The sequence below is a fragment of the Nesoenas mayeri genome (genome assembly GCF_963082525.1).
Source record: "Nesoenas mayeri genome assembly, chromosome: 6".
NCBI classification, from domain to species: domain Eukaryota; kingdom Metazoa; phylum Chordata; class Aves; order Columbiformes; family Columbidae; genus Nesoenas; species Nesoenas mayeri.
Window position 1 is genome coordinate 37,451,447 of NC_137545.1, and position 14,343 is coordinate 37,465,789.

Sequence of the window (14,343 nt, forward strand, 5' to 3'; positions counted from 1 at the left end):
TTTAAAACTGGGTGAAAGAGCAGCAGAAAAAACTGGAGGGGAGGGTGAGGGAAACACAGAAGGAAGTACAAACACCTTCCTGAAAGTAAATTTTGAAAGTAAATTATGAACAATATAGAATATTATATAGAAATTATGAACAATATAGAATAAAATGAAACTGTTGTTACAGGTGAGTGGCAATTTTTAACTAAATGTAGCATTTGCCAGTTGCAGTTTATCAAAGAAATTAGTGGAGAGAAGTTACTGCAGCTAAAGTTAGTGCCCAGCAATAGGGCAGTATTACAAATGTTTCGTAGGTGCTGGGTGTCAGGTTGACAGAACAAATATTCATGTATTTTTAATTCTTCATCGATTATTTAATAATCCCATAGCGTACAGCAAATAGTTGAAAGCAAGAGAAATTTAAGTAACATTTTCTTATAGAAAAATCTACAAACAAGTTCACAAATATACTCTTAAAAATCCCTCACAAATGACGGCAGTTTTCAATTCACTTACAAGTCGAGACACTCATCAACATGGGGGTTTCTGACCTCCTGACTTTAAGCCTTGCTTTGGGTTTGCCTATTTTCAATTTTCTATCTTACATATGCAACAGGAGCATACACATCTTTAGTCCATCTAAAAAGAAAGAGAAGCAATCAGAGTTTCTCATTATCCAATACTGGAAGTTAAAGAAAACCAACACTTATTAAAAAACAGCATCTGTCTTCCAGGAGATTTAATCTTTCTTAAGACATTAAGCATTTAGATCACTATATTTTCAGCCTCAAAGCACAGGCATAGAAAATAGCAATCCCACATATGAGTGACAACAAATCCACCCCCAGACATCTCCAGACAGTTAATAAACTTTTATTTACGTTAATAAGAAAACAGTAAGTAGCATAAAAAGTCTACTGAATATAATAAACCAACACGAAATTCCTCTCATTTGAAACAGAAGCATCTACACATCTTGATGCTGAAAAGACCTATTGAGTGACTCTCTGCATCTGGACGACAGCAATGAAACCCAGAATAACAAAACTGATATATAGGCATGTCATTTCTTTAAAAACTTGCCAGGTATGCTCAGTGTAAGCGAGCAATCGTATACTCCTAACTGCGCATTGGCGCATTCCACAGTAAAGCATTCACATGAATTGAAGATGTTAGCTATACAGCAACCATTGCAACAACGCAGAAAAGAATTTTCCAACATGTAACCAGACAGTTCTACAACCCAGTTCTCTCTCGGCCCTTAGTCTTCCAGCAGATAGTTTGGGTTGACAACCAGGTATGGATCTTCATCAAAAGTCTCCTCTTCTCTGGATCCTCTCAGTCCTGACTGGGACAGTTCTATCAGGATGTGGTCCTGCAACAGACAAAAATTGCTATTCAAACAAGAATAAGAGAGGTTTGTTTGTACTTTTTGAAAGGCATCTCCTGTTTAAACTGGTAGCACCTCTTACTGATGAATTATTCAACCTCTTTCACTGTGAACTCTAACAGGTCCCTAATCTTAACAGCTGCATTCAGTGGAAATCTCTTACACAGTGTACGCTTTCAGGGAACACTTCAGTCTAGTGGTTTTGTACCTTTAACAATGAGAAGTTTTTCAAATTTCTGTATTTTTTCCTCCAAACTGTTCTACATAGATAGCTTTAAGTCACAGGGGCACTAAGGTGTTGTTTGCATTTCTATATCCTAATATGTAACATAACACTACAGAACTACGGAAAAATACCACTTACACTTCCATAGGGACATAATATGGCACTTTGATGTTTTACTTATACACATCTCTAATTTATTTCACTGTTTTCTCTATAATTATTTTTAACAGATATTAAACAGAGAAGGGATTTATACTGCACCAGCCAGTAACATGGAAGCACAAAACACATTTCTCAAATTAGCAGTGCATTCTATTAAAAATGAACCATTGCACTACATAAGTTAAAATACTTTTTCACTATCCACACGTCTATACATACATAATGTGTAAGTCGGTGAATGACTCTCTCTATGATCTTCTTTTTATTTATTAGTTCTTCTTCAGATTCTATTTCAGATTCAATTTCCTTCAGATACCAATTAATAAGTTCGCTCTTCTTTAATGCTGAATCATCCTCTTCTGCAAAGAAAATTATTTGTATGAACAGCAGCAGTAAAATACCATTCAAACTGTAAGAGAAAGGGATTTCCATGTTAACATTTATTATGCTGAAGAGAGAAATGTGCAAGATCCCATCAGACTTTCTTCCGTTTCTTAAATCAGCATGTTTTCTGGCAACACAACACAGGGTCTCCCATCCTTTTAATAAACAAATTCTCACCTTCTTCTGCTTTCCTGAGGTGCAGCACCAGGAGATTAGAAATCCGTCGGTACTCAGAGAAGCCCAGTCTAAGAGACGCTTTGGGGGCAGCATCCTTGTTCATGTCCTCGGGATGGCCGTTGATCCCATTCACAAGACCATTGACCCCAGCTGGAGCTGCTGCCTCACCTGTTCAGACACACGCCCAGGTTTAAATCTGCAACATCTTTTAACTGTTTCGTACTTTGAGTGACTGAAAAGTTTTGTATTGGCCAACCAGGTGAGTGAACCCACAAGGAGGCTGAAGAAGTAAGAGAGTTAAGAACAGGAGTCAAGACTCCTAGACCTCATTAGATGAGAAATAATGGAGAAACTGAGGAGAAGCATATGCCCAACAAGGTAAGCTCTAAAGGAGGGAAGTACTTTCCCATTTGAAAAAATTCTCTACAATTAATTCACCATTGGCTCCATCTTGGTCCTCTTGATCCTCCATTTGCTGTTCATCCTCTTGGTCTAAATTAATGTCGAGAGTCTCGACTCTAATGATAGATTTATTTAAAAGCCTGAAAGCTTCCTTCACATGTTTTGGGTGAACCTGGGGAAGATTTGGGAAATACACGTATTAAATATGCACGGTGGCTCTTCTAGTGTTAAAAGCTTTTCTCCCTAAAGCGCCAGAAACTCACCCCCGACTCTGACAAAGGGTCTTTCTACCAATCCCACCTGATTAATCCTAAAATGATCAAATTATATCCCGCTACAAGTACTTTGACTTCACACCAGGTTACAGGGGGAATTAGCAGCCTGATGAATCTTTCAGGCTTTAGTGATCATGTGAAGTTGATATAATTTTGACTTAAGCCAAGAACATTTTGAAGACAGATCAGTGGAGGAGCAAGAAACATGAAAGAACTGGGTCTGAACAGAAACAATATGAAAAAAAAATTAGTTAATTAATGAAGAGTCTCCTCCAGAACTGAAAAGCAAAAACTGGAAAAATCACCTCTACCTGAGCCATAAGCTAAAAGCTATTTGTTTCTTTACAAGCTGAGTTTAATTAAAAAAAACCCAATGGGTGCCCTTCTTACTCAGCCACTGAGCAACTTTCTATCACTGCATGTGTCACATAATCCCTAGACAACACATCAAGAAGCCTGCTGAGTTTTAAAGCAGGGACTAGACGGCTAATAGTCATACTGTAGTTCGTATTCAATATAGATTTCAACACTGGTTGATGTGAGGAGGAGTTCAGATCGCAAATACAAGTACTATTAGAGAGGTTCAGATACTTTGATGAACTTTGGCTTTTTAGACTGCAGATGAAGAGAGCTGTGAGAAATTACAAACTACGCCAGACGAGGAGAGCATGGCTGATACCAATAGATGATTGTTCTTCCTGTTTGTCACAATTTAACAGGTAACAAGCTCAGAGTGCTGACGCAATTGTAATGCAAAAACATGCATGTTCTCAGTTTGGACCAGCTGTCTCAGTTTACAAGACATGCCTTAAAAACAGTATTTCTGGCATACAAATTCAAACTGCGTACGACCACATCAGAGGTGAAAATGTGATCCACACTCTCCTCCTCACCCCCAGGGTTTAAATATGTACAATACCATAGTCAAATAGCAAAGCCAGAACTCCCACAACATTTATATTAACATCTATACAAACTTTTATCAAAAACCTGATACCTCATCACAGCAGTGCATCCGGGCCATGGCTTCTGACAGCCGGATCATGCTTTCCAACTGTCGCACCGTGATTCTCCAGGACGACTTTGTCACTCCAGAGCCATCACGCTGCCGTAGTCGTTTATACTGCTCCACTATGAAGTCCTCAGACTCTTTAGATATCTTTGTGACACAGACAGTACAACAGTTTGCCATGTTAAAGTATAAAAGTTTTAGTTTCTTGCATTAGATTGGCAGTTCCCAAACTCTTCTGCACTGGCTACTGCTTTTGTCTGAAATATTCTATGCTCTAAACATACTACGCATCAATACAATGACAATCATTTTATGCTAAAATGATACTGTAATAATGATTACAGTAAGAATGATATTACAATAAGTACGCTGATGCATCTATTATTTTACAGCAGATTTTTGATAATTTCTGTTTTTCTGTTCCACTGACTTGCTTCTGGGCATAATTCATGTCTGTCTCTACTAGATCATTCTACGCTTATTTACCTTTCAATCTGCATGCAAACACACACAAGCGTACACTCGACATAGTAACACCAAGTACACCTCTGTGTATGTGCTTTTTAACCTGAGTCTATCTGCACATATACAGATACAACCAGGAGAGCAATCTCCCCACCACATGGAAATGGGAGTTTCCAAAAGTTTGTGAAGGAGGGTGTTCTCTCCTTCCATTTGAGAAGAACTATGTTAGAAGACCTTCTCAAAAATCTTATACACAGTCCATCCAAACTGCATAGACAACAAGAATTTGTACTTAGAGCAAAACCAAGCAAAAATATATTGAGGAACAATACACTTTTAAAATAAAGACAAACAAACAATTTGATTAAGCAGTAAGTCAATAAAATACAGAAATCTCTGCAGCAGTCCTGCTGGACAACCCATGCCCTTGAGGTATGAGAAAGCTATGAAACGACCCCTCGTTTGCCCTAGACAGAGGTTACGAAGTGTCATCAAAGCAGTTAAGACTATGGATTATAATATAGTCTCAGCTGGGCTGGTTGGGGTTCTGGAGTTCAAAAAAAGAGTACATGGCTCCAAAATATGCTATATTTCTAGATAATAATTGAATTTACAGCTCCTTTCTTGAGACAACACTACATTAAGTGTCTTTGCATTTGCCAGAAAAAACCTCCTCATGCAGAACAACTTGGACAATAAAGTAGAATTACCTTTGGTTTAAACTGTCTTGCAAACAGCAGATACCTTCTGATATCATCTAATGAATAGACACGGTCAACAGATTCTTCTATTCTGGAATGCAGATCCACAATGCGTCTGGCAATGGCATAATCTGTAACCTGGGATATAATTGCTCTGTCAGACCCCTTTCACACCAGCCAAATATTAAAACAACAGCTACGTTCTTCCTTCCCATCCCTTTTATTCTTCGTGGCAGAAAAAGTCTTTCCAGAAGCCAAACACTCTGCCAGAAGATCCAGGAGAGCGCCCAGGAGGTTTTTAACACAAGGGAACATAGCAGAAAAGGGATAAAAGGCAGTTTTAGGATTTATAACCCCTCGCAACTCTCCGAGGTTACAAGTTAGCAACAGAACAGGCAGAGAACAGCACTTGACAGTGTGGGAACTGCTTTCCTCCTTTTCAGCCTACTCTGTCTCTGTCATCAGTCCCTTCTCAAACAGATAATCACTCTGAGCAAAACAGCGGAGAGAACATCCCCGAACCAAGATTAATCTCTGTATCTCGTGTGTTCCCAAGGCAAACGGCACACAGACAGGTGGTAGCAGTCTCAGCCTTAGTGACCGGCCATTTGTAAAAATGACTAATGGTGTTAAGTCCGCAGGTCAAATCACTACAAGATGAAAAGGTGTCCTTGTATTCAGCAGAGCGCGTTCGAATTTGTACTGCCAGCTTTTAACTTCGCAGACAGAGAAGAAAAGCAGAAGCAACACACTCTTATGAGATTAGCTTCACCTAAATTTTCAGAGGGTCACCAAGATGGTCAGAGGGCAAAAGCAGAGGCTGAAAGAGCTGGGTCTGTTCGGCATGAAAAGAAAGCAACTGCCTCACTGGTGAGTACAGGTGTGATGGAGCCAGATTGTTCTTAGAAGTACAGACTGACAAGAAAAGAGGTGATGTACGCAAACTGAATCATGAGAAATTCTGATTAGATATGAAAGTTAATATTTTTTCTAAACACATAAGAGTTGACAAACATTGCGGTAGCGGCCTAGAGCGGCTGCTGCAGAATCTTCACCCTTGGAAATATTCAAAACTCACCAGGTCAAGGTCTTCACGACCTGTTCTCAATCATATGCTTTGAGTGAGGTTAGACGAGAGACTTCCAGAGGTCTTTTTTGACATAAATTATTCTATAATTCCTTAAAATTACCTCATTACATTCATCCACAAGTATGAAGAAGAGATCAAAGCGAGACATGATGGGAGCTGACAGGTTTATATTCTGTTTCAGGGACTTGGATCTGTCATAGCGCCCACCAACTGGGTTTGCTGCAGCCAAAATGGAGGTCCTGGCATTCAGAGTAGCCTAAAATCAAAAAAATAAAAGTTATATCACTGACCACTTGCTACACCAACTCATGCAATTCAAACGGGTCAGTATAACATCTTTTAGATGGAGTTTCAATTGAGGTATTAAAACAATCACTCCTCAAGAGGGCACAAATGCTTCTAACCAGTCCTTTCCAACCAGGTATCTGTCCCCAAAAACCAGTTTGATGAATCAATAATTTTAACGTTGCCACACTCTTGCCAACAATTCTGAAACAAGCCCTTGAAACAGCTTTTCATAACACCCTGTTTTTAACAGGGCATATACACAGTTTACTTCTACAAATACACATAAATCTGTATCCTCTTTTGGGGGTTACTTAAAGGTTAGGGTTTTCCCGTTTTCTGTTTCCTACCCACTAGTATGTCTTTTTTCACTTCAGTATAATTTCTAATCCTTTCTGGGTATGTGGCACAAGAACTGTTCTCTCTCCTGCCACAGACAGGAAAATTCTTCAGCTGATGCTGGATCAGTACATGCAACAAACAGGTGACAACAGAGACTACAGAGCCAGAGGAACGCGTGAGCTACCTTTACTCCTGCCTTCGTAATGGATATAGTCTGCTGCTCCATCGCTTCATGAATGGCTACTTGATCCCGCACATCCATCTTGTCAAACTCATCAATGCAACAAACCCCCTGCAGTGGAACAATAAAAGGTAATAAGTTACCCAAATTCAATCGCTTTTGGAAAAAAAAAAAGCATCATTAAAGCAATTTGGGGGTCTTGGTCATTAATCAAAATCATTTCGGGGATGCAGGAATCTCTAGTTCCTGGACTCACATTGTCCGCCAGCATCAGTGCTCCAGCTTCAATGACAAATTCATGGGACTCTTCATCTTTTACCACAGCAGCTGTCAGGCCAGCAGCGCTGGAGGCTTTGCCGCTGGTGTACACAGCACGAGGACTGAACTCATCCACGTGCCTACGGAGAGAAATAACCATGAGGAATTGTGTCGCACAAACTTAAAAAGTCAGATTAAAACCCGCAGAAAGCAGGTAACTGTAACGCAGTGCTGCTTTCCGCCTCTCAGGCCAGGAATTGTCCCTTCCTTGGGGAAGTAATTAACATTTAGGCAGGCCCTGCCACCTCTATTGACGTTTGAGCAAGACTTGGAAATGAATCCTTGTCTAACTGCTGTCTGTCACAGGGGTGTTATTCACTCATGGCTACACCAGCAGAAAAAACAGCCCAGATTTCCTCCCATGAGTTTTCTGCTGACCCAACGAGCTGACACAGCTTCTCGTGGGTCAGGTAAATGTCAGCACGAGGGAACAAATGGCTTCATAGCAGGGAGCAGCGGGACTGGCGACCAGCAGCCTCAGGTAGCTTTTAGGGTCCCTTTGCATTGCTGAGTTGTGGTGTATGCTGCAAGGACCTCAGCTTCATAATGAACAATGCAGCATAATAAAATAAAACCACATTCAACAGAATTTCAAATAGAAAAGCATTAGGATGTAGCATAAACCATAATTACTTAATAATTATTTTCCAGAGTGAATATTTCTTCAAAATGTTGCGACCTACCAATTCAGACTAAGCTAAAAATAGAAAAAGAAATATTTAATATATCTCTGTGCAGTAACTCTTGTATTTTTAATAATCAATGTCTTTTGAAAATATTTGGAAACGCACACTTTCATAACTACCTAACCAACAAAAAAAGACTTAATTCATTCTTTGTTATAACCACGGGGGCCTGTTGAGTTTACTTTGGCCCTATTCAAATAATTCAACCACATCCAAACAATTCCTGGAAAATGTGCTCAAAAATGTTACTCTCCTCTCCTCTGTTTAATGTAGAAAAGGCAGAGTACACATTTCTAACTCTAGTCACACTGGACAATATTTAAATATTGAATTTTAAAGAGATGCTTACTTTAGAAATTGACTCTTGGCTGTACTTGGATCACCAACAACACAAACGTTGATGTCTCCACGCAAGGAAGTGCCTTCTGAAGTGGTCTTAGGGACTCCTCCAAAAAGCATCAGCAGGACCCCACGTTTCACTTCGTCATTACCTGCCCCAGAAAAGACACTCGACTAAAAATCCAAAGAAAACACCACATTTTTCCTTTTTTAAAAAAACTTCAGCCCACTAGAATTTTGGAGCATTTGGGCACGTCCGTTCAGAATTTACCTATTTGCTAAACATCCACTAAAATTGCTTTTATGTGCTCAATACAGTTTCAGGGAACAATGACTCAGAAAGTGGCCAAATTCCTTTATGCTCTCTATTGGCTCAGAATATGGAGCAAATTCACCTCATAAAACTTTTCAGACATAACCAACGTAAGTCCTGAAACCACCTCTGAGCCAGAAACAACTGCAACATATAGACACACACATACACAACAGCATACAAATGGTTGGAACCCTTAAATCTTTTGAAGGACACCCATAAAAAATAAAGCTTATATCCAACCATCAAATGTAGGGTTTAGCAGCAGATCACCCAATAGCAAACAAGATAAATCTTCCTTCTCTGAGGCAACAACTGGACTCTTACCATGGATAGTGGGGAAGAGGCTGGTACACAGATTATGGTAAAGGTTCTTATCTTGGCTCATTTCAAACACCTTTTCCCACTCTTTCACAGACATTTGGTTTTTAATGCTTTCCGCAGTTTGTTCTTCATCTCGGAGCTCTTTTCCACCAAACTAAACAAAGGAAATTAAACAAAAGTAAGAATGTGGCCACTGGTGAATGTGAGTACTGCAGACAGGAGGTTGCACAAACTTGCTCTGCAAGCTGAGTGGGAGGAACACATTCAGAAAAGCTGACTGTAGGCTATGGGAGCTCAGCACATTATCCTTTAAAAACCAATAGACAAATTCCTAGAGGGGAAAAAAATAAAAACAAATCAATGGAATCTAACTTCAGTTAGTGAGAAAAACCCAGGAGAGATGCTTGTCCAGAGATAAAAAAGAGTATGGCTTAATTTGGCTAAAACTTGTAAGAATTCTTCATTAACTGGAATTCACAAGGTATTTTATTGCTCTGGAATGAGGCAGGAAATTTCTACACACAGAAAATAACAGACACTATTTTTATCCTACGTGACAGTGAAGCTGATAGCAGAATTATGGATTAAAATATTGTACTATGCTAAAACCCCACCATATTCAGTATGACTTCTTATGTTGTAGTGAAATCCCAAATGTTATGTGATAAACCAGAGGGAACAAGAAGGATCACTGTTTTCCCCGTGACAAAATGAAGCAACAGGATTTCCTGGAGGAAAAAGAAATGCTGGAGAAATAGATGAAAGCTGAATGGAAATAAATGGACCGTTTAGCTCTTTAGAATAAATTTATAACATTGTTAAATAACCACATCTGCAAAAAGTGCTATGAACAATAAAGACAAGGAAAAAACTTGCTGTATAAATGCAATCAGAATATACAGAGAGTCAAATGCACAGGGAGGTGGTACATATACAGATTTAAACCTTTACCCATTCTTGCTCCCTAATTTGAGGTAAAACCACACAGAGCAGAAATCATCAACACCTTCAAATCTACCTTCTCTCCAAACTCACCCGTGGATTTGTTGGCGCGACGTAACATGCTAGAAAGACCAGCTTATATGACAGCTCTCTGACTCCCAGGGCACGAAGTCCTCGGATGCCTTCGGTTTCGTAGCCCTCTGTGCCGCTCACCCGCGAGCCGGTTTCTGCGCGCACCCCTGCATCAGACCCACAGTCAGAACAGCAGGTCCCACGGCAAGCAGGAGGGACGCATCGTTTGGGTCACAGCAACAAACCTGGTGTTGAGAGCTGGGACACGTCGGGCACGACAATCAGCGACCCCGTGAAGTCGCATTTGTCGCCTGCCTGCGCAGACTCCACCGCTTCTGCGCGCAAGACGACTTCCACGCTGCGAGGGATGCTGCCGCGCGGCAGCTCAGCCTGCGTCTCCTGAATGCGGACCTGGGGGGAGAGAATGTTTAGCGCTTAGCGGATGTCACCAAATTTGAAATTGCTTCATAGAATCACAGAGGGTTTTCAATTGGAAGGGACCCACAAGGATCATCGAGTCCAACTACTGTCCCTGCATGTGACAACCCCACAGGTCACCAAGTGTGTCTGAGGGTGTTGTCCAGTCTCTTCTTGAACACTGTCAGGTTGGGGTTGTGACACCTCCCTGGGGAGCCTGTTCCAGTGCTCCAGTACCCTCTGGGTAAAGAACCTTTTCCTAATGTCCAACTGACCATCCTGTGACCTGTCATCAGTCTCTAAAGAGAAGAATTTGGCACCTGCTCCTCCTCCTGTGAGGAAGCTGTAACCACCATGAGCTCTCCCCCTCAGCCTCCTCCAGGCTGAACAAACCAAGTGACTTCAGCCGCTCCTCATATGGCTTCCCCTCCAAACCTTTCACCAACTTCATAGCCCTCTTCTGGACACTCTCTAGCAGCTTAGTATCTTTGTTATCCCATGGCGCCCAGAACTGCACACAGTGCTCCAGGTGAGGCTGCACCAGTGCAGAGCAGAGCTTAACGTAAGCTCCTAATAAATATAGGAAGTAGCATTTGGTTGCTGCCATCTGTGTCAGTCATGAAATTCCTCTTACAATAAGGCATATAACCAAAAATCCCTTTACTAATCAGTATCTCAGAGGAGTCTAGGAGAAACTTAAGAGGATTCACAGGGGTCGCAATGACAATTCTGAGGGCTAGGAAAAGCAACTTGAAAAGTCCAGTTAATGTGACTGACACAAAATATTATTGCAGGATGTGAAGTGCTGGGGATTTGGCAGAGTAAATCAATCTGGAAGAGCAAAATGCTGTAGATACTAAAGACACCTCTTTTCATACTCATATAGAACAACTATGCATGATGTACCTGCAACACAAGACTAACGATGGCCCAAATATGTGGGTTTTCAGTGGCTTTTTAGACAATAAATCTCATGCAACAAAACTGCTTTGATACTATTAATAATTTTCCATGCTTAAACAAAAGACATCCATTGAAATAAAATATTTGCAGAAATTCCAGCACCTTTTCTTGATGTTGGCAGAACCAAAATTAAGCGTCTTCAACGTGTATCAGTACAAACAACACCCTTCAACTACAATAGGACCATCATGGTTTGTCACCATCCCCCAACCTCCCCACTGTACCTTTTGGAAATCAACAAATCTTGATTTGTTTGTGTCCAGCAGGAATCTCCTTCTATTAGCACAGACTGGGTTCCTGCAGATGTTCGGCTGTGTGTATTTAAATTGCTGTTCCACATCTTTAATCACGGTTTGGCAGTCGAGGCACAGGAAGGTTCCACTCACAAGCTCGGGATGGACAGGGTGGGTACGTACCACCTGCCCACTGATACGCATCAATGACCCAATTTTTGCTGATGTCAGCTCTCGAATCCTGTTTAAAACAGAAATTCATATGGATTAAATTCTGAAATTGAGTTGATACTTTTAGGCCCAGGGTGCTGCCCAAGTACTACGATGCAACATAGTTTCATTCAGTCTGTGACTAAAGAACAGTTGTAACAGACAAAGAAACAATGTTACTAGAATATTTTCACATTTGATTTTCCATAAACTTTTTGATTAATATCAAAGGTGCAAAAGTTACTTCACTGATACTTCAAAAGCTCTCAATATTTTTTTAAATTAGAGAAGTTACCTTCATCATATTCCACAAACAAAAGTAAGTATCTGAGCATGATTCACAAATGAAAAACTATTTCAGAAAACACCCAGCACAAGATTGGGCAACTTCTTTACAATTGATAGGTTAAACTGTACATTTCATGCTGTATAACTGAGACATTTTCAGTATGCTTTGATGCTTTTTTCCAGTAGTAAAAATGCGCAAGTTTCTGGAATTAATAATCATCTTACTTGTGTCTGGTAGGCAGATCTTGGAACGCAACATAAAAGTCCTTGTTTGAAGGAACATTTCCATGGTCTCTAGCAAATGTCTTTACTGCCCGGCAGAGGTAAGGGTAAACCCTGAAATACAGAAAACAAGTTCAAATGTTATAGAAGCTATCAAAATGCCTTCTTTGCTTTAGACTACGTCAAAGGCTTGTATCATACATTTCCAGGTTGTGTTTTATGCTGGCAAATTAGATAAGAACACACAAAACTTAATCTAAATATGAGATTACTGCATAATAATACCATTTGCTTTATTGTCTGGATTTTTTCAACATACTTTTTAAAGTCTCATATGACAATTTTATCCTTATATTAAGAAGTGGACACTAAAAATAAGCTACTGGCTCAATAAAATATTTTCAGAGCAAGAAGTTCTAGAGTTTATTCTGTATTACTGTACCAACCATCTCCTTCTTTACTGGAACAAATACAATTGCTTAGTTAACTCATGATTTCCAGACAGGCAAAACGAGTAATTATGAATAGTTTAGAGAGATATGTTTTGATCTAGGAAAAAAACCAACCAAACCAAACCAAACCAAACCAACTTCTTAAATGTAAGTGGTTTGGGGACACAGAAAGCACATAAACTTCTCTCTGGTCAAGGAGACTGAGGGCCTGAGACCGCAGCGTTGCACGGCTCTCAGGTAATCTCTACGTTTTACCTGTAAAATTCCTCCTGAATAGTGGTAGAGAGCTGCTGATTGAACTGCTCCAAATCCGCAAAGCTGACAATCAACGTGTTCCGCTCCGGCCGAATCAGTTCTTCAGCATCACGCAAATATTTGACCTCCCCGTCGCTGTTCTGGAACCTGAAAGTGATTCAGGGAAACGTTTCACAGTCACCATCACTGGAGGCGTTTAAAAGGCATTTAGACAAGGTTCTTAGGGACATGGTTTAGTGCCAGAGTTAGGTTATGGTTGGACTCGATGATCCTGAGGGTCTCTCTCAACTGAAATGATTCTATATCAGGCAGCAACTGAACAGTTTGGAACTCAGTAGAGGAGAAACAAAGGATGGCACATGTTAAGGAGTGTGCAAGAGAATGACAGTGACCCACAGTCCCTTGCAAACGTCTTTTCCAACAACAGCTCTCCCTCCATCCCCATGTTACACGCGTTCTATAAACAGCCCAGCCCTGGCTCACTGGATCTGCATTTCACACAGGGTTTTACTTATGGTTTAACAATAACTGCACCAGCAAAACGGGTTTTGTTTTGCGCTCCTCAGGGCCATGTTGTTTCCCTCTTGCCACAGAAAGGTCCCTCGGGAGACAAAACGTAGGGAGTCAGAAGCATTAAGGTCTAACAACCAAGGCGCAAAACGGATTCTTAACGCGGTCGTCACAAAACTTTGTTAAAAGGGACAAAATGCAGCTAAAAAAGTCCCGTCCGAAGCTCTCTGGGGAGGATTTTGCACGGCGCTCCCTCAGGGCAGAGCAGTGCCCCAGCGGCGGGCCCAGACGACGAGAGCTTTCCTGACAGAAACGGGAGATCAGAGAGACAGCCCCTGACAGGATCTGGGCCTCGCCAAATGGCGGCCCCTCCGTGAGGCGCCCTCCCGCGGCCCACCGCCTCTGGCGGGCCTGCCCGCCCGCCGCCGGGCCCGGCCCCTCTCACTCACTCCTCTAAGAAGTCCTGGAACAACTTCTGGCACTTCTCGGCCACCTCATCGCGGAGCTGCTGGTGCTGCTGCGTGCCCCCCGCGGCCCCCGCCGCCACCGCCAGATCCATCCCGTCCGCCGCTGCTGCTGCTCTCCCGGCCCGGCCCCGCGGCGGTTCGCGCCACAGCGTACCCCACGTGCGCCGACGCACCGCCGCGCCGGCCAATCGGCGGCCGCGGTCCGCAGAGCCCCGCCCCGCCGCCGCTCCGCCCCCTTCCCGCACCGACATTTTC

At 41.6% G+C, this 14,343-nt stretch overlaps 1 protein-coding gene across 1 annotated transcript; it reads right to left on the reverse strand.

Moving 5' to 3' along the window:
• Positions 1–724: 724 nt before the first annotated feature.
• On the reverse strand, positions 725–14,180 carry MCM6 (minichromosome maintenance complex component 6; the record flags this gene model as incomplete). The annotated part of the gene is made up of 17 exons (XM_080347213.1): positions 725–1,360; positions 1,983–2,122; positions 2,325–2,492; positions 2,763–2,898; positions 3,999–4,160; positions 5,189–5,317; positions 6,370–6,525; positions 7,081–7,188; positions 7,334–7,475; positions 8,431–8,572; positions 9,061–9,211; positions 10,093–10,238; positions 10,317–10,482; positions 11,676–11,925; positions 12,408–12,518; positions 13,112–13,258; positions 14,071–14,180. The coding sequence occupies 17 exons, from the start codon at positions 14,178–14,180 to the stop codon at positions 1,247–1,249; spliced, it is 2,478 nt and encodes an 825-aa protein (XP_080203339.1). The 3' UTR covers positions 725–1,246.
• Positions 14,181–14,343: the final 163 nt, after the last annotated feature.